General features: G+C 41.0%; 1 protein-coding gene across 1 annotated transcript in view; it reads right to left on the reverse strand.

The window, feature by feature from the left end:
• The window catches only part of ZC3H3 (zinc finger CCCH-type containing 3), a 524,599-nt gene that overhangs the window by 67,535 nt on the left and 435,457 nt on the right, over positions 1–21,607 (reverse strand). The window contains 1 exon segment of the mRNA XM_020995271.2: positions 13,909–14,040. Within this exon segment, the coding sequence (XP_020850930.1) occupies positions 13,909–14,040 (132 nt within the window).

Consider the following 21,607-nt stretch of genomic DNA (forward strand, 5'->3'; position numbering starts at 1 on the left):
AAACCCTGACAATGGCTCAAGCACATCATACTTGTGCATTCACCTGGCTATATAAAAACCGTGGACTGAGTTGTATGCATATAAACACATACTTTCTCATTCAGTTTGTTGGTCCCTGCTCCTTTCTGGGTCAGTTATTGCATTCAGAGCCCAGATGACCCCATATCTACTCTACCCACTTAGAGCAGAAGCAATGTAGACAATTAATCTAGTTGGGACTCACGGGGGTATGCCTGATTATGCAACTACAAATTCACCACATATGACCCAAGAATACTGAAAGGTCCCTGCCACATAGGTTATTTTTTTCCCCTTAAAATGGCAATAAAACCATCCCCGATACTTAATTGTTCTAGTGGAATTTAGGTTCAAATTGTAGCCACAGATTCCTGGTTGCCCACACAAAGACAAGTGCATGAGAAGTAGGTGCTCCTCAGATCGACAGACATCCCAATGCCCCATTAAGTCAACACACCATTCTAACTAGGTACACCATCACGGCCAGTAAGGACAAGAGAGGAGCCACATGCAAAAGAACTAAATGTGTGTCATTGCTGAATATGTTCCCTATGCTACTATTTAGTAAACTTTATTTTGTTAAATGTTACATGATCTGTAAGTGTCTTATTTCATTGCAATTCTCAAATACTCACTGAACTGGCCTGAATCAGACTGGGTTCAGAACACTACTCATTGCCTAAAATGCTATTTTATCTGCTCCAGTTCAATGACTCCTTGAGTTCCAAATTCCATGGTCCCAGCAGGCAACTAGATTCAGAAGTGATTTGTTCTTTATAAAAGAATTCTGCTTATTATTATGATTCCATTGTCTTCAAAGGTTTTATAATTTACTCTTCTCTATCAAAACCCAGTAGAAGAGGGAGGTCATAGGATATATTTAATAGGTCTTCTTGGGATCTTGCTCCTACTATTCCTGAAATACTTCCTTCACCTGGACAACCCTCATGATCACCTGGTTGGGCACCTACAGAGCATGTGAAAGAGAGTAATGTTCCACAAGTTTGGAAAGATAGGCTCTACCAGACTGTGAACAACACCAAACAGGAGAGTTTGCATTTGATCCGAGAAAGCAACCAGAAGTCAATGCAGCTTTGTGAGCAGAAGAGTAACGTGGTCAGACCTGGGATACCTGTCAATTTGGCAGCAATGTGAAGGACAGATGGGAGAAGGGAGAGACTTAAGGCAAGGAGACCAATTAGGAAGCTACTTCAATAATCGAGGCAACAGGTAATGGAAGCCTGAAATAGGTTGGTGCTCATGTAGTAGAGAGACGTTGTAGTAGCACAATTTACAAGATTTGGCAACTGACTGGAAATGTTGGTGAGAGTGAGGAGTCAAGGATGACTCTGCGGTTGTGAGTCTGAGTTACTGGATAAAAGGTGGTGTCTTGAGCTGAAATGGGGTTGTTAGAAAGAGAGGAAGGTTTTGTATCTGGTTGGGGAGTAAATGAATTGTTTAGTTCCAAATGGATGGAACACCATATGGATCCCAAGAATCCTGCACTTTGGCTTCTGAGAAATAACACTCTAGCTGGCTACCAGCCACAAATAAACTTCATAGAAATAAAGTCTCAGGCTAGAAAGGACTTCAGAATTTATCTAGCCCAAGTGTCACCTGAAATATGCAATATGGATACCTGAGGAGTAGCTATACATTCTCCAAGAGTAGTTTTACTTTCAGATAACTTAATTGTTAAAAAGATTTTTTTCTTCTTGGAACTTAAATGCGCTTCTCTGTTAACTTTCACCTACTGTTCTCTGAAGACACAAAAAGGTAGATCTCCTAACATGTCAGCACTTCAGACGTCTGAAGGCAGTTACAGCATCCTTCACATATCCTTACTTAGTTCAATCATGAATCTTTTTTCTAAAAAATAAATTTATTTACCTTTAGCATTCATATTTAAAAAATGTTTAGTTCTGAATTCTCTCTCTCCCTTCGGTCTCTCCATCACCCATTGAGAAGGTGAGCAATGATATCGGATTGTATATGTGAAATCATGCAAAATATACTTCCATATTAACCATGTTGCAAAAAAAGGCAAGAAAAACAAAATAAAAAAAGTATGCTTCGATCTGCACTTAAACATCATCTCTCTTTGGAGGTAGATAATGTTTTTCATCAAGAGTCATTTGGAATAGTCGAATCATGGATCCTTCTACGTCTCATATATTTTATTGTTACCCTGCAATTTCATCAGTTGATTTGAATGATAGTTATGTTAAAAGCACATAATGCCCCCTACCTCTGATACATTCTGGCTGTGTGACCTGAGCAAGTCACTTAAGCCCTCAGTGCTCTAGGTTAACTCTTTAAGACTCTTCAGTTAACAAGAAACTGCCAACTTGTATTGGCACTGGAAGTTTCCTTATCTATTCATTCCCTATACCAATGAAATCACAAGTCTAGTCTTTATCCCCTACCCTAGATTCAACCCACTGTTCTTGCCTTTTGAGCTTGCTTTGAATCCCAACTATGGCAGCCAATGTACTTGCTATTCCTAATAGCTCTGATTTTCACAGATCAGTCCAGTGATTGCTTTCCCCAATACTTTTAGTACTGTCGGATAAGGTTTGTCCAGGTTTAGTTAAACTCACTGAAGGTAGTCAGGCATTCTCTTAAACCCTCTTCACTTATTTGTAGTTTCAACTCACTGATATCACTTTTGTTCAATCCTTCTTATTTGAAGTCCATTTCCCTTGGTATAGAAAACAGAAGCAAAATGAGAGTTGAGTAGCTCCATCTTTCTCTAGCCATCAGATATCACCATCCTACCCAGAGCAATGAGTCTATCCTTTGATGTTCTTCTTTCCTATGTGATTGCTTTTACTGTCAGTCTCATCTCATTCCGACACTAGCCTTATAGGTTATGCCATTCCTTTTATTCATCCTCAGTTATTTGTCACTGCTTCCATCTCTTATCTAAGTCTGTGTTTGCCAAGGAATTCTCTCTGCAATCAGACTGACCTCTTTAGACACTTCTTTTTTTCTTCCTAAATGTAATTATCTGTAATTATATCATCAGAATTTTGTTTTAGAGAACCTCCTATTCCTTTTGAAATGACTTTCTTTTTAGTGACTCAGGCCATGGGATCCTATCTGTTCTACTGCTGAACTCTCTTTCCAGAATATGTGTTAGATTGTATCTGGTATTCTTGTTCTTATCATTTACAAATTCTGAAGTGTAATGGTCATTTCCCCTCAAGAAGGATGAATGGTGAAATGAAAGAGTGGTAAATCTGGAATTAGAGGACCTGTGTTTGAATCCAAGCTCCGGTACCTACGTTACCTATGTAACCTGGGTTACTGATGTAATCTTGGAAAAATCATTTAACTTTCCTGGGCTTAAATGTCTTCATTAAATGAAGGGGTTGGAGTAAATGATCCATGAGATGAACTTACAGAACTAAATATAATCCTGTGCCATTTTCACCGCATCAGGCCACTCCTCCTTGGTCAGAATAGCAAAATGTTTCTTTCCCTGCCTCCTTTGGTTTCTTCTACCATTCCTGCACCTCCACAGATCCATAGGCTTTCACGAATGTGATGCTCTTCCCTTTTCATGTCTACCCTTAAAGCTTCCTTGGCATTTTAATTGAATCCATTCCTCTTGAACCAGGTATACTATCCTATTGTCCTATTACAATCTCGATGACGCCAAAGACGTATTTTCCTCCTTAAATTAAGTTCTTTAGTCCACATTATGGCCCATATCTCCTCCTTATCCAAACTATTTATCCTTCAAGGTCTAGCTCACAGCCTCCCTTCCTCCATGAAGTCTTCTTTTATTCGAGCTCACTAGTCTTTCTTTTTTCTTGTAACTCTCAGGGTCACTGATGCTGGAAATCACATAACCCAAGATTTGGGGTCATAGATTGCTAGAGTTGGAATGGACCTTAGAGATCATCTAATTCAACCCTCTCATTTTACAGCTGCGGAAACTGAGGTTGGGACAGGTAAACTGACTTTCTCAAGCTCATCTGACTCTTTTCTGTCCTGTATACAGCTGCTTTCTAACTCTTCAGTGTTGGAGGGACTTACCTCTCCAGCCAATCTGTGAGGTTTCTGAGGTTTGTATCCTCAACAGAGAGTACTTAGCAGCCCAGAGGCAAGCACACAGTAAAATCTCAACAGAGTCTCAAGTAATTTGGGACTGACTGGTCAAATCAGGTCCCTGCATGATGACAGCCTCTGTCCTGGAATATCCTAGATGAAAGTGACAGAAGCTTTCACCTGGGTCAGTCAGAAAGGAGAGAGGGCACCAAGTAACAAGAAATCAGTCTTATTCCTGAGCTTCAAACCTGAAGGGCAGAAGAAAGATTTAGTAGCCCCAAGTCCCAGGCACAGCCAAGATATGCTAGACCAGATGTTTGGGGAATGTGGATGAAAACATCAAGATTTACATCATGAACAGGTCTGGTTCACAGAGGAGTTTCTCCGCCAAAGCAGCCGTGATCTTGGGCTGGGAGGAAAGAGAGGGAATTCACTCAGTAGGGGACAAGGTATTCAGTGCTCACTTTATCATATGCTGAGAATTAAGATGGGGAGAAAGAAAAAGATGTTAAATTGCCTTGCATTTATTGTATCCCTCTATATAAAAGTCAAACAGGCTGGTTAATTAAGAAGGAGAAGGAGTCTGGTTTATTCAGCTGTCGGGAATTTCTTATAACAATAGTCCTTCATGGATGACAGGTGAGCATGGCAGAGCTGGCAGGAGAGGCAGCAGAACAGAGTAATTATAGGCATAAACAACACTGTGAGGGAGCAAATCACAGTCAACACGTGGGCCCTGCCTGCCTGAGTGTGAGAGGTATGTCTAGACCAGAGGCTCAATTCTCTAACCTCCAACCCCTTAAATTCTACCCCAGATAACGCTTGAAAACTTTGCTGGGGCCAAGTCCTGGTGAGTGTGGTTTGGGGTTTAGATGCCATTATTACAAGCCCTGCTTAGGGTTTTAAATCTCCTAAGGAGTGCCTCTCCCGTGCGCAGGCAGCTAGGACTAACAAGATGGCAAATTAGCTATGCGTCCTGAATGGCTTTTCAGAGGTTGTGTGGAGGGAGAAAGGAGCCACCACTACTGTGCCTGTGGTCCTGATTATTGTCAAACTGACTGCTGGAGATCATTTACAGATAGAGGACATCATGGAGCTCTGGGATGAGACATATGGTAATGGCTGGTGTCAGGAATAAGGGCTGGGATGAGGGGGGATTAAGGCTCTGGCTAGGACTGAAGGATGAGATTTGGATTGAAGGTTATGTTTTAGGGCTAAGATCTAAGGTTGGGAAAGGGGCTGGGGACTGCATCCTTGGGTTCAGGTAATGGGTCACCTGTGGTCTAAAAAGAGGGTTACCTTGGGAGATCAGAGGGAAACTCAGATTCTACTACACACAGCTCCTCATTCTTCTCCATCCAGAAGCATCCTCTTTCTTACACCAAGGAAAGGATAGACTCTCTCCAAATAACACTGACTAGTGCTTACTGGACCAAGTCAATCATCTTGTTTGTCAGGCTAATGCTAACTTCACTGGGTAGTCATCAGTAGCAAAGTCACAGAATCTAAGATCTGTGGAACCTTTTAAGGTACATCCAATCCTGAGATTCTTAAACTGGGGTATGTGAATTTATTTTTAAAAAAAAATATTTTGGTAACATATCTTAATTTAGCAAATTTTCTTTGTAATCCTACATATTTTATGCATTTAAAATAATTTTTCTGAGAAGAGGGTCCATGAAACAAAAAAGAACCCTTGATGTAATTCATACTTAAACACCTAGTAGATAGGTCACGCACTGGGCCTAGAGTCATGGTGACTTGAGTTTAAATCTAGCCTCAGACACTAGCTAAACCTGGGAAGGTGTTTAACTCCCTCCTGTCTGCCTCAGTTTCCTCAACTATTCTCAAAGATGGGGATAATGATCCCCATTTTATAGAGGATAATCTACCTCACAAGGTTGTTGTGAGGCTCAAATGAGATAATTTGTAAAGCACTTATTAGCACAGTACCTGTCACATAGGAGGTAAATGCTTGTTCCTTTCCTTCCTTAACCAAGGACACCTTCTATCACATCCCCCACAAATGTAAGCTCTGACTGAAGACCTTTCATGTGAAGGGAACTCCACTACCTCCCAAAACAGCATATTTGTGAATAACTCCAGATGTTAGAAAGTCTGTCCTTACAACAAGCTAGAAGGTCTGCGTTGTCGCCTCTTGGGCCAAACAGAACAAACTAATCCTTCCTCCATGACAGGTCTCAAAGAGATTCATGACATACAGCATTTGTATCTCCCTCCCTTTTCTGCCTCCACCCCTACCACGTATTCTCCAAGAAACTCCACATTCTCTGCTCTTTTCACAAATCCTCACATGCTATATTTTTTTTTTGTCTCACCTTCCTGGCCATTCATTTCTGGATCCAATCACAAGCTAGCTTATCTGTGTCTTAAAGGTGCCCAGAACTGCCTAGTACTCTAGACATGGTCTAAAAGCTGAGGTCAGGGAACTTATTACCTCCCTTGTTTCAGACATGATGCCTCTCTTACTGCAGTTTAGGGTGGCATTATTTTTTTTGGCTGCTATGTTGTACTACTGATTTATATCAGGGTTTTTTAACCTTTTTTTGTGTTATGAAAACATCTGGCACTCTGGTAAAGCCCTATGGAACCCTTCTGAGAATGTTTTAAAATACATAAAATGAAATTCATAGTATTACAAAAGACAACAGTTATATTGAAATAGAAGATGTAATTTTTTTCCCATTCAAATTCACTGACACCCTCAAGCACCCAAATTTAAGGCTAAAAATCCTGTGGAGTACACTAAAATCCAAGGTGATGTTGCCTAGTCATACCTCTCCCATCCCATTTGTGAAGCTGATTTTTTTTTTAACCTATACAGAATCTCACTTCATCCTTAGTAAATTTCATCTTGATTCAAACCACAGTTCTAGCCTGTCAAAATCTTTTGAGAGCCAAACTCTTGTCATCCAAAGTTATCAGCAAATCAAATAAGCACACCATTTAAGTCCTCATCTACTTGACTTTAACAATGTTGAACAGTACAAGGCCAAAGATAAATCCAAGGCCCTACGCTAGGTCTGGGTTCCAAGCCGATACTGATCCATTAATGACTTCCTCTTTATATCTGGTCACTTAACCAGTTTTAAAATCCACCTACCAGAATTATTATTCTTTTTATTAGAAGCTTGGTATGAATGACTTTCAAGTGCTTTGCTGAAATCTAAGTATACTATGTCTACAGCATTACTCTGACCTACTTATCTAGTTACCCTCTCAAAAAAGCAAATGAGGATTGTCTGGCATGACCTATTCTTAAAGTCAGCAATCACTGTTTCCATTTTGAAGTGCCCTTTATAATGTTTTAGAATTTTGCCAGGAACAGAAACCAAGCTCACTAGTCAATGGTTTGTAGAGTCTACTCTCTTCCTTTTTATGAAAATTGGGTGAACACTTGCCCTTTTCTGGTGCTGCGGCACCTTTTTACTTTCAAAAATCACCCGCAGCAAATTAGCAACCACATCTACTAGTTTTTAGTACCATTGTGGTGTAGTTAGCAAAGACCTGAAAACTCTGGCTTGCTGAGGGCTGCTAGACACTACCCGGCTGTCCCCTCCATTGATCCTGAGTTTCAACTCTTTGCTAACCATTTTCTTTTATTCTTCCTTGCCAAACATTATTTTCCTTGGGAAAGAAAAGGATTTTGGCCTTTTCACTAACACCACCACCCCATGCAGCAGTACTTCTTTGTTTCATGGCCATCTTCTCATTGTGTTGGGGGGAGCCACAAAAACCTCAATTTAAGGAGAGGATATGGCAGAGACATCTCCACATTTCCCATGTGGCTGCACTCCTTTTGGACCTTTGTGGCTTCTCCACCATGTCTGCTGCAGGGCACCTTGCCCCTGGCTTCAGTTTCCTGTTGTGTATTCTTCTCTGATTAGTCTGTAAGCTCCTTAAGGTAAAGGAGCTATTTTTCACCTATTTTTTTTTTTTTTACATATTTGTATTACCTATATGTATTTCACATATATGTATTTTTTACATATTTGTATGCAAAGAGCACGGCACAATGGCTGGCACAAAAAAGGTTCTTAAAAATGCTCACTGACTGACTCAAACTCAAAGATACCCAGAGTTGAAGGGGCCCTTAGAGATCATCTATTCTAAGCCCCTCATTTAACAGATGAAGAAACAAGCTTAGAGTTCTTTTAAGGGGCCCTTTTTGGGCTTCAGTGCTCCTGACTCAATTCTTATAGGACCATACTGCTTTTTTTTTCATCTTTCTTTTGTTTGTGTGTGTGGGTTTTTTTTGTATTTATCTTTAACAACTTGCTGAATCTTTTACATATCTCTTAAACTGGAGGTTTCTGATGAGTTTCCTGTGTATCAGCATTAGTTCCTTTAGACAACTCCCCCCCTTTTCCTTATTGCTACATTTTCACTCATGTCATCAAATAGCATTCTAGAGTTTCTGATTCCTCTTGGGCTGACTTACCCTGCAAAATATTAGGCCATTAGATCTTACTTATCTTTCATTTGAACTCTGTTCTCTTCAATTCTATGGTATACATGTCAGACTAATGCCTAGCTTTACTTTTCTCTACCATGAATTCTTTGATAGAGCAAGTGATCACTTGCTCCCAAGTTGCTGTTGTTTCTACTTGGGTAACCAGTTTCTCCTTGATGATCTGAATTAGGTCCAGGAGAACTGATTAGTCTCTTTGTTTTACATTTCTCTTGTTTAGGAACAATAATCAAATCAATATTACCAATGGTACTGGAAAGGTCAAGACAATTTACTACTCTATGGCCCCATTCATGATCCCTGAGACGGCTTAGTTTCTTTCCCTGGCTATCACTCCCCAGGTGTATTGTATTTCTTTAGTAGAATATAAGTTTCTCACTTTCATATGTGTATCCTCAGTACCTAGCACAGTGCCTCAGGGCACACAGTAGAAACTTAAATGCTTCTATGTGGATGAATTTATCAATAAGGCAGGTCACAAATTTATGAGTTACTGACACTTTGGCGTAGCAGGAGAGTTGAAATCTCCTATCATTATAGTGGCATACTTCTGTGCCAGGTTTATGATGTTTCCTAAACTTCTCATCTAACTCTTCTTTCTGTCCAAATGATCTGTAGTATACTACCAAATATTACTTATTTTTACCTCTGTTCCTCACCAAAAGCTTTCATGATACGTCTTCCCTTAGCTTCCTAAGTGCTGTCACTCACATTAAAAAAACAGACATTTATAAAGCACCTTAAAGTTTTCAAAGCACTTAATATCTAGCATTTATATAATGAACTTTATATAAATTAAATTTTGTATTTAAGATTTGCCAAGTGAATTACATATGCTAATTCATTTGATCCTCACAACAGCCCTGTGAGGCGGGTGCTATTATTGGTCTCATTTCACAGATGAGCAAATTGAGGCAAACAAAGAAGTTAAATGACTTGCCCAGGGTCAAACAATCAGCACATCCAAGGCATTTATTCAGAATTCAAACTCAGGTCTTCTTGACTCTGTGTCCTGAACTCTGTCTACTTTGCCACCCAGCCACCATTTTATTCGATCTTCACACCAGCCTAGTGAGGACTGATATTAATTATTATCCCAACTTTAAATTCTAATCACAAATCTCATTTCAGCACATCTAAGTGATAACGAGGTCAAATTTGCCTCCTTCCATCAAGATACAGTTCATTCTATTTATCACATATGCTTTCTTCATTTATATGTCTATATCTGAGGCTATGAGTTTTATTACTGGCTTTCCTTTTAGCTGGCTTCTCCTCTGAATTAGTGGTCTCCTTTTCTTCCTATTTTGTACCGCTATTCTCTATGACACCAGAATTATCATATCTACATGAACAACTTTCTTTCTCTTTTTCTCTTTACATTTTAAAGCCTTCTTTATAAGACTTGGGGCAAATATGTTTTTACCGGCCCTTGTTAGGTACACTCCATCCCTTGTCATAAAAGTCACTTATTTCTATATTTTGAGCCATGGTCTAGAAATCCAAATTTCATTCTCAGCCACATTATTCTTAGCTAGTTGTTTAGCTCCCAGATCTATTTCTTTTGAAGTTCCAATCTTCAATTAGTAGTAGTGATGAAATTATCACCTATGTCTCCAAGGCTTTTAGTTTTGGTTTAATATGCTTTCCACATCACTTCTACAGGTACCATTTGGTCCTGCATGAATCACTAGCCATAGGTTTGAAAAGTCTCTGGAGGTTCTCCATCATGTCCAGAATATATGTTTTAGGAAGACAGCATATCTCTCTTCTGTTTATGACAGGCTGACAAAGGCTACTTCAGGTGCCCATGGAGTTACCCATTACTGCTCCTCTTTCTCCTCTCTTCTTCTGATGGAAGAACGTATTATCTGTCACCTGAAAGAACCTATGGATTCACAGCATCTTTCCTTCTAGGTGAAGAAGCCACTCCCTCTAGTGATGGTCCAGCTTTCTATGCTTCTAAGGAAGAGCCCTATACCTATTACACAGTTCTTAATGTTTTGGTTGTCCTTTTCCCCTCTTTACTCTCTGTCACATTGCTCTACAAGTGAAATCTTCCCTGCTGCTTTATAAACTTTTTTCTTCTTTGCTTCTTACTTAGAGCATTTTTTCTTTTCTTTTAAGGAAAACTTAATTCTCCTGAATAACATATCCTGTATTCTTCTAGCCCTTTCCACTTCACTTTCTCTTCAAGAATAGAAATCACTTTGCATACGCAGAAGCGTGGACAGAAACACAAACAATGCCCACTTTTTACAAGTCCTGGCAAAAATGTTCCCTGTCCCCCATACTATCCAGCTGTATTGGATAATCTCATGGCTACCTACAGCAGTGAGTCCTCTTGCTGTGAAACATGAGACGATTCAGGGTATGAAGAGTGAAATCTACTCAGCTCTGTTCATGTTGTCACTGGTCTTTCTCTGCCACCAGACACTCTGGCCCCACTTGGTCAGAGGAGAGCAAGCCTTAATTTATTTAGCAGACAGAAGCAGACAAAGCACAAGAAGACAAGACTCAAGGGCATGAAAAAAAATTCAATTATTTAATGAGATCTATTCATCTTGTTTCACCTTGCTGAGACTCTCTGGAACCTTCCCTCTACTTTCTTGGATGCTAAATTCTCTGGCTTCATTTGAAGGGTGAAGCTAATTTATTTAGCAAACATAATTCAATGCAAGACTAAATTCAATGATCTCCTAATTAGCTACATATCTTGCTTCACCCTGCTGGTAAGCTCCCTGAGAGCAGGGACTGTTTTTTTTTTGTCTCTATATCCACAGTGTCTGGCACAGAATAGGCACTTAATGCTTCCTGACTGGTTGACTGTTTTCACCTTCACTCTAATTACCTGGATGCCAGGTTCTAATACTGGAACCCACTTCCTTTTACCTTCCTTCCCCCTTCCCATGGAGTCTCTCTTCTTAAGAAGAGAAGGATTTGCTTCCTGGAATTTGTCCTCTGGGCTGGTGGGTATATATCATGGTAATGGTAAGGGCACTGGCTATGGAAGTAGAAGTCCTGGGTTTGAATCCAAGCTCTACCACTTACTTGGTGTGGGACCTTGGATGAGTTACTCTGTTTCCTCACTTATAAAATTAGAGGTTTGCACTTGACATTCTCCAAGGTCCCATCCAGCTCTAAATCCTCCCCTCCAGGACTAGATGACCTCCACTTAACACTGGGAAGTAACATAATTCATTTAAAAAGAGCACTGGATTTGAAGTTAGAGGGTCTGAGGTCTGTTAATTCTTGGCTCTGTTAATTCCCATCTATGTGAACTTCAATTCTCTGGGTCTCTGTTTCCTCATCCATAAAATGGGATGATAATTAGTTGCATTATTTAGTTTTTTTGTAAACTCTGAAGTACTTTAGAAGTGTGAGTTATTAGTAACATTCTTTGATTCTGCATATTATGGATTGTAAACTAATAAACTAATATACCTTATGAGGTGTCAGACACAAAAACTTCTTGTAAGAGGTAGGCTGTTGTATAGGTCCTGTCCACTAACTATCAAGAGCCTTCATTCTCTACAGAGAGGTATTCTCAAAAGAACACCATGGGAATCCAATAGTCTAAGAAGTGAAGGCTTCTCAGGAAGAGAGACGGCTTCATTAAGGAAGCCTGTGATTATTTACCCTGGAGCAGAGAGAGTCTAGACCAGGGATGGGGAACCTGTGGCTCTGAGGCCACCCCTGGCCTACACTAATATGGGAATGATGGTAGTTCTACGGTAGATAGATTCCAGCTCGGTAAGAGGAGGATTATTTTAACAACCAGAGCTGCCCCACAACAGAACAGGTTATTGTTGATAGAAGAGAGGTAATGAGTTGCCCATAACTATGACTGTTGGATGACCACTTCTCAGAGATGCTCTAAAAGGAAAGGGAACTGGAATGGAAGGAAGAGAATAAACATTATACAGCACCTTCTATGTGCTAGGCATTATGCTAAGAACTTTTACAAATAGTATCTCACTTGCTCCTTACAACAGCACTGCACAGTGAGTGCAATATTATCCTAATTTTCCAGTTGAGGAAACTGAGGCAAACAGATGTTAAATGACTTGTATGGAGTCACACAACTAATAAGTGTCTGAGGTCACATTTGAACTCAGGTCTTCCTGACTCCAGGCCCAAAACTCTATCCATTGTGCCAACTAGATTTCTTGAAAAAACACTTAAAAGTCCCCTTGAAGCCTCTTCTAGTTCTGGGATTCTCTGGTTTTAGGAATCTCTTGGAACATACACATATCCCATTTTGGCAAAGAGTTCCCATTCTCAGCTGAGTCAGAGAGCCTGATTTAGGGCCTAATTTTGCCTGAGGCTGGGTTGCATGCCAGACCTCTGTGTGTCCTTGAGTAAGTCACCATCCCTCCATGTTACATGAAGGGAAGGAACTTACAAAGGCAAGTGGGCAGAGCCAGGACTTGAACCCAGTAAGGCCAATGCTCTTTATACCATTTGATGAATATGTCTCTTACCCCATCTCTAAAATACATCTTTTACGTGTGGTAAGCCAGACAAGGATAGAAATACTTAAGGAGAAAAAGTGGGAAGGAGGACAGCTGAGGCCTCCACACAGAATGTAAAGGGTTGGGGCACCTAGTCCCACCCTTACTCTCTAAAGGTGTTAATATTTGTAAGTCTCAGTCTACAATAAGCTTAAGCCAGACCTCTACTTTGAGTTTCTCAGGCTCTAATGTTACCTAGGGTGCCCACTCTATGGCTCAATTCAACTTAACATTTATTATCTATGGTAGAACCCATGCTCAGTAAAGCTGGGGAGACAAACATGAAACACGACATAGTCCCTCAAGGAGCAAATGGTCTTTTGATATATCAGTAACACATACACAAGTATGATACAAAGAAGAATATGACAGAGACCCAGGAGAACCACTACAGTGCAGTTACTGTGTGTGTGTGTGTGTGTGTGTGTGTGTGTGTGTGTAGATATGTGGGATTGTAAACAGCCATATCCCTTGGAAAAGAATTTATGCTCACTGACTCCCCTTCTGTCATCACTATTCCCCATACCTACATATTTCCAAATAACCGAGGTTTTACTTTCTGACAAGTAAAATTTCCTTTTCCTCTCTGGGCCTCAAGTCATGCAAATAAAGCTAAAAATTCCAAGGCTGTGGCAGGCCTCAGTTTGAAATGATTTTGTGAAGCATAAATCAAGGTACACTATTTTCAACCCAAAGACCTAAGCTCTTCAGGAGATCACAGTCCAAGGGAAACTTCTTAATGACCAATACATAAGAGAGAGCATATGTCTCACTGGATGTTCCTGGGATTGGGGTATGGATGACTAACCATCCTGTTTGACAGGTTACCTTTTCTCCCATGGGACAGTAGCCTTTGAGGAAGTCCACGCAGACCTCTGCCTTCTTTGACACATACACGTGGCTGTATGGGCAATTGCTGTTATTGCAGATCCCTTTTAGGAAGTAGGAACACACAGGCATCTGTAAAAAGAGAGAGTGGACTGGATGATAGATTAGTGGGAGCTCTTTCCATTCACACACATAGACACATACACTCATTCATACAAAGAAAGACATACACAGAGACCTACACACAATCACAAAGAGACCTACGGAGTCATACATACATTCATAAAAAGGAGAAGTAGAACATTCAGAGAGTCACACAGAAAAAGATAAATGTTCACAAAAAAGGGCAAACGTTTTGCTTTCAAAGATACACATTTAGAGAGAAATGCATTTGCTTGTATAGAAATACATATGTGTGCCCGCGCACGCACACACACACACACTCTCTCTCTCTCTCTCTCTCTCTCTCTCTCTCCTCTCTCTTCTCTCTCTCTCTCTCTCTGTGGTGGAGACAAGAAGGGAGAAAGACACTGTCCTCTGCTCTGGTCTAGACTCATCTGGAATAATGTCCAGTTCCTAGTGAAGGATTTTAGGAAGGATGCTGACAAACTGGAGCATGTCTAGAAGATGATGACCAGGATGAGGAGAGGACTAGAGACCAAGCCACACAAGGATGAATTAAAGGAACCAGAAGTGTTTGGCCAAGAGAAGTAAAGCTTTAGGAAGGACTTTTTATTGTTATCTTTAAGTCTCTAAAGGACTGTCATGAGTCCTTTAGAAGAAGGGACCTGTTCTATTGGCTCTAGAGGGTAGAATTATGAACAATAGAGGAAAGTTATGGGGTGGGGAAAAGGGGCAGATTTTAGCTCAACATGAGTAAGGAAAAACAACCTAACAATCAGAGTTATTCCCAAAACGAAATGAACTGCCTTGAAACATAGTGAGCTCCTCATCAATGAAGGTATTCCAACAAGGATTAGGTGACCCCTTGGTATGAATGGTGGGATGTATGGATTTATGTTTTGGGGAAGGCTTGGATAAGAATATTTCTAAAGTCCCTTAAAGGTCTGGGAATCTTTGATTCTATGGTCTTTAGTTATCTTCAGTGGGCTTATAATTTAATTAAGAAGGCAGGCTTCACAAACAAAACAACTAGGAAACATAGACTTTGTGACCATGGGCAAGTTACCTAATGGTCTTGAGTCTGAGTTTCCTCATCTTTCAAATGAAAAACTCCAATCAGATGAACTTTAAGGTATCTTCCAGCTCTAAATCCTATTACCTTGGTTCCAACCATGGTGAAAAAAACAAGCAGAACATGAGTCAGAGAAGGAAATCCTCACCTTGGGCATAAGGTGTCAGTTCACAGAAAAGGAAGGACTTCAGAGAGGCCTAAAAGGGGAGAGAGGGTAAAATCTGGACAGATAACCAGAAAGAATTAGGCATTCCAAGGGAAACAAATTAAGCACAAGGCAGGAATGAACAGTGGAGAGTGAGTGAGTGAGTGAGAGTGACAGAGAGAGAGAGAGAAAGAGAGAGAGAGAGAGTGTGTGTGTGTGTGTGTGTGTGTGTGTGTGTAGGTATAATGGGCAGTATCTCTGGAGACTAGTCAAGATAGGATAGAAAATCTATGCAGGTTAGCAGTCAGACAACAAGCATTTATTAATCGCTTACTGTATGGCAAACACTTGGATAAAAGCCAGGGAATAAAGAAAAGCAAAAAATAGTAGAAATATCCCCAGACTGTGAATCAAGAGTTCTCAGTTCTTATTCTGGTCCAGCCACCAACCTGCTCCATGACAGGGTGAATCACTTCTCCCACCACTCTGGGCCTTCATTTTTTACAATTGCGGAGCTGGAAGGTGGTATGCTAAGATTCCTCCTAGTGCCAACCTAACATGTTCTAAATTCTCTGTCAATTCCAATGTTTTATGCATTGAAGTCTTTCCTAGCTCTCACACTCTATTGTCTAAGGTCTAAAGTCCCCTTTAGTGCTTACATTTTATAATCCAAGTTATAATGTTCAATACCACCAGATGGTGCAATGGACTTGGTGACAGGAAATCTGAGTTCAAATTCTGCCTCAGACACTAGCTGTGTAACTCTGGTCAAGTGACTTATTCTCAGCCTCAGTTCTTCCATCTGAAAAATGGGGATAATAATAGTACCTCACAGTGTTGTTGTGAGGATCAAATGAGATAATACATGTAAAGCGTTTTGCAAACCTTAAAGTGCCATATAAATGCTTTCATTCAGTCATTTTTCAGTCCTGTCTGACTTTTTGTGACCCCATTTGTGGTTTTCTTGAGAAACACACTGGAGTGGTTTGCCATTTCCTTCTCCAGCTCATTTTACAGATGAGGAAACTGAGGCAAAAATGGTTAAGTGTCTTGTCCAGGGTTACACAGCTAGGAAGTGTCTGAGGCCACATTTGAATTCAGGAAGATGAGTCTCCTGGACTCCAGGCTCTGCACTCTGTCCATTTCACCACCCAGCTGCCCCATATAAATGCTAGCTATTGTTATTGTTGTTGTTGTTATTATTATTATTATTATTATTATTATTATTATTATTATTATTATTATTATTATTATTGTTCCAGCTCTATCAGTCTATGGTTTAAGGGTCTGTCTGGCTATAAGACTCATTGAGCTCAATGAAGAGAAGGGGAGATAAATTTGGAGAGATAAGATAAGGGGCTTGGAAATCTAGACAGAGGAATTTAGACTAGAGCATGCAATGAGGAAACACTGGAAAGTGTTTAGTTATGGATAGGGGTGGCGGGTGGGGGGCAGTGGCAGCATGATCAGAGCTCTGTTTCAGGAAGAAAGCTCTGGAAGAATGTGCAAGATGTATTGGAAGGGAAGAGACCGGCAGCACAGAAGTGGGTTAGGAGACTACTGTGATAGCCTAAATATGAGGTGGTGGCTAAGGGAGTATAAAGGATAGGTGAAAAGACATTCTGAAGATCATTGAGGCTAGTGTGTGATTAGTTACAGAGGAGAAAGGAGAGTCAATCATGACTCTGAGAATCCTAGCTTGAGAGAAAAAGGTATCAATAGAAATGCTATAGCTGGTCAAGGGAGCCATAGAGAGGGATCTGGGAGGTGAAAGCTAAAGTCATAGGTATGGATCTCTGAGGCAGAACACACAGAAAAAGAAAAGAATAGAATAGTCTTATGTCTTGGGGGAGGTCAGCAGTTAACGGAACAGGTGGAGGCTCCATCCTAGAACTAAGAGTCATGAAATAAATAAAAAAACAAACAAATAAATATATCTGAGGAGAGAGAACATTTTATGAGCCCTTCCAATGTTCAATGGACTACTGGGAAACTCAGGATGTTGCAGTATGGCCCTGTCTGCATCTGCCCCATTATCCTATTTGGGCAATCACTCATTCATTCAACAATAAATATCTATTAAACAGGGTCCTATGCTCATTATGAGGAATACAAAAATTAACCTAAAACAGACCCCACTATCAAGAAGCTTAGAGAGTAAAGGTATACATATAAATAACTACGATGCAAGAAAGAGATCCAGGGAAAGTATCAGCAAAAACCCAAGGCAGGGAAGATGGGGATGGACAGAGAAAGCTTGATGAAGGTGACATGTGTTGAGCTCTGAAGGGAAAGACTTTAAGAAATGCAGGTAGGGAGTCAATTCCAAGTACAGTGGACGGTATAAGTAAAGTCATGGAGACAGGTAAACAGGATAAGAATGGAATTTGGAGAGTTACCCAGTTTGTCTGTAATATAAAGTCCACAAAAAGCACTAACACGTTATAAGACTGAAATTGAACTGTGGAGGATGCCAGATTACTGGGGGCAAGAAAAGCTGGGGAGGGTGGGAGTAGGGATGAAAAATAGTGTTTAGGGACTAAATGTTTTTACCGTGAGAAGCTTTGTCATTCTGACTGAATAGTTAAAGTGTGGATGGGGCTATTTCCAGTTTTACCACTAGGTAAGAGAAAAATGGAAAGGACTGCATACCTGCCATCATCATGGTCACACTGGACATCACCCACTCTCTCCTTTACCCAGCTAATATAATTAAAAACAAATTACTAGCTTGCTCTGAGATTTCCTACATTTCACTCAAGTTATCATTGCTACACACTAACCTAAAAACCTGACCAGTCAGTTATAAATGGCATGACTTGGGAGGGAAAGCAATGAAACTCTCAGCCCTGCTGAAAGGCTGACTTGCTGCTTCAGCGGCTGCTCACTGGGGCTCTGTTCTGCCCTTACATTTGGCACTGGTAGAAAGAAGGGGGACCTGACTTCTTGAACTGGAGTCTAAGGCAAGACTCTCCACTCCCTGGCACTGCCTGGACACAGTCACAGTCTCCAGGGAACCTCCTTATCACAGCGGACCACAAGACTTTCCAGCCTGCTGTTGGTTTTCTGAAGTCAGACCTATACGGCTTCACTTGACTGAGATGACTGGCAGGTTACTGAGAGTGAAAGAGTAAGGGAATGAACCAAAGAGAGTTGTGAAACTAATAATGATACTATGTGAAAGAAAAAGAGTGGACAACAAAAAAGAGAAAATAAAAAGAGTGACATAAGAAGTCAGATAAAGATCGACAGAATAAGTGATAGCATGATTGAGAGAGAGAGAGAGAAGGAAGGTGTGAAGGAGCAAGGCAGACAGACGGTAAGGCAGCAAGAAACTGAGAAATAGAAATTAAAGCAGAGTGTAAGACAGACAGAAAGCAAGATCAGGATCTCCAGGATGAATGAGAGAACGAGCAAGAGAATGAGAGGAGGTGTGAGAGAGAGAGCAATCAAATGAGAAGTGTGAAAATAAGAAAAACAAGAGCCTGAGTAACAGCCCCAAGACAGCCAGTAAATGAAATGGGATCCAGAGGACAAGGGAGAGAGGGAGTAAGTGGCATCAAGAGCATGCTGCAGAGAGGAAGAGAGCTCAGGGTCAAGAAGAGAAGAGAAACAGCGAAGGGATTAGCAAGAGTGTGTGAGCAAGGCAGCCAGCAGACGAGATGAGGATGGAGGAGAGAAGGGCATGTGTGTGTGTGGGCAGGGGGTGGGGAGCAGGGTGGGGTGGAGATGAGGCAGTAGAGAATAAACCAGCATCGGAGACGAGTACACAGATGGGGAAAAAAAAGCAGGAGGAGGGAAGGAAGGAAGCACAAAGAAACAAAGGGTGATTTCAAATACAAGAGTTTATTTTTAATTGTCTCTTAACTGCAGCCATTGAGAGAGAGGCCGGGAGTTGGGGGCTTCCACGGTGGGGCTGGTGGTGGTATGACCGTAAACAATTCCCTTAATGTAGTTTTTGATATAGAGCCCAAATTAGCTCTAATAAAAAGGGATAATAAAGGCAACTCTTATACCAAACTAAACTCCTCCTAGCTGTCAAGCCGGGGCCATTATCAAGAGGAAACTGCATTCTCATTTCAATTAACCTTGTTTGCACCCCACCACGTCCACACAAATAACAATAACATTAATTCAGGGCACTGGTGCGGGGCGGCCGTATTAGACAGCTTGGAATATGCAGAGGCTCGGGAGCCTCGAGCTAATGAACCCGAAACTCGACGTGAATTTCCAAATTGCTCACAACAGAGTTTCTGAGCTCTATTAGGGAGAAAAATGCTGATTCTTTTCAAGTTCCTCAAGGGGAAAAGCTGTTGCCGCAGCAGTGGCAGCGGCAGGAGCACCAGCATGCCTCTGCCCAAGTCCTAATCTCACGTCAACCTGCCCTGCAAGTTCATCCATTCACACTGACCATCTTCCCACCCCCAAATCATCACGTGGTGCACAGCAGGCCCAGCTCCTCCACGTTGTTCTCAACAGAACTCAAAAATTTATGTCCAACTCTAGTTAGCTTCTGAGGGAGGCTGATGCGGGGAGGAGTCACCAGGTACCTTGTATGTGTTTAGTATACAGCAGGAAAGGCCCATCTATTATCAATACTTTTAAGGATATAGGATCCAGATCTGATGTGGTGCTGGGAGTCAGGGGACTTGGGCCTGAATCCCAGCTCTTCTGTGCACTAACTTTGTAACTGTAGGCAAGTCATTTTTAACAATCTTGGGCTTCAGTTTTGTCCTCTAGAAAATTAATGTGTTGTGCTAGAGGATTACTTCAAACTCTAAAAGCCCTATACTTCTTGGTACCTTAATGTATGATGGTTCAAAGGGTCGCAGTGGGCCAGGACCTGACTTTAGCAGAGTAATCAATACTACATTCCAGATGAGGCTGGCAGCTCCTCTTCAGCACCTTTTTTGTTTTTTTCAGGGGATCAGTGGGATTCTCTTTTGGGAAAGTTCTCCTCTCATCTGAACCTCTCTGAACTCTATCCTGCAGGCCTACCAAAAGGATGCCTCCTTTTCTGGTTACTCCTTTAAATTCCTCCATCTCTTGGTCTAGCACCTGATCCTATCTTGAATTTTTCTCATGTGTATCAATCTTGCCTCTTCCTTGACAGGTATAAGACTGTAAGCTCTGTGAGGAGAGGGACTGGCCCTAATGCTAACTCCCTTTTGTTGATAGATCATTTCCTGTTCTAGATAGTATGAGGTTCATACTGGAGTGGAGTGGAAGACACTGTTCCTCTAGCCTCCTGCTTACTTCAGCCAAAGAGAGAATCCAGCTGGGAGAGAGACCAGGGAGTCACGCTGAGTCTGTATAGAAACAATTGGGCCCCAAAGATCACAGATGCAGAATCAGGAGCACTGAAAGGAAAGGTTTCCTAGGTACATTAGGATCAAACACATAAAATAATTTTTGACTGGTCAATGATGGGGGTAGCTCATTGGGTTTTTTAAGCAGAAATCTCAAGTGGGATGGGAAGTCTTGTATTAAGTTAAGGGAGAAGTTAAAGAGTCTGTGAGAAGAAAAACAGGCTTTTAAAGGACTACAGACTCACAGTAAGTTAAAAGCGTGAAGTGGCAGTCAACAAAGTTAACAAAATGTTAGATCACTTTAAGAGTGGCATAGCATAGAAAAGAACTGGAAACAAAGAAGATGTCCATAGACTGGGGAATGGCTTACCAAAGTGTGGTACATGAATATAATATTAATATGCAATAAGAAACAACAAAATTATGAGTATAGAGAGACAAGGAAAGACTTACATAAAGTAATAATTTTTCCAAACCTTTCCCACCCCTCCTCAAACTTCGCCCCAGCTCCCTCTCCCCTACTCTCATGTGAGAACCTTGCCTCAGATTTTACAGAAAATGTTGAGGCCATTTGCCATGAGCTCCCTCTTCTCCCCTCTTCCTCATCTCCTATCACTTTGATGTCTTTTGTTACAAAGAGGTGGCCCTACTCCTTACTAAGGCAAATTGTTCTACCTGCTCAAGTGGTGTCACTCCTTCTAGTCTCCTCTAGTCAACTGCCTTCTCTGTTACCTCCTTTCTATCACTTATTTTCAATCTTTCCCTGTCTACTGGCTCACTTCCTACTGCCTACAAACACACTCATGTCTCTCCCATCTTGAAAAAACCTTTGCTTAATCCTTCCAATGCTGCTGTTGTCTTATATCTCTTTTGCCCCTTTTGTGGCTAAACTCTTTGAAAAGGCTGTCTATAACAGGTGTCTCTACCTTTTCTTCTCTCACTTCTTAACCCCTTACGATCCAGCTTCTAATCTCATCATTTCACCAAAACTGCTTTCTCCAAAGTTAGCAATGATCTCCTAACTGCCAAATCCAGTGGCCTTTTCTCAGT

Source organism: Phascolarctos cinereus, unplaced genomic scaffold (genome assembly GCF_003287225.1).
Source record: "Phascolarctos cinereus isolate Bilbo 61053 unplaced genomic scaffold, phaCin_HiC Scaffold_4;HRSCAF=312, whole genome shotgun sequence".
Classification (NCBI taxonomy): domain Eukaryota; kingdom Metazoa; phylum Chordata; class Mammalia; order Diprotodontia; family Phascolarctidae; genus Phascolarctos; species Phascolarctos cinereus.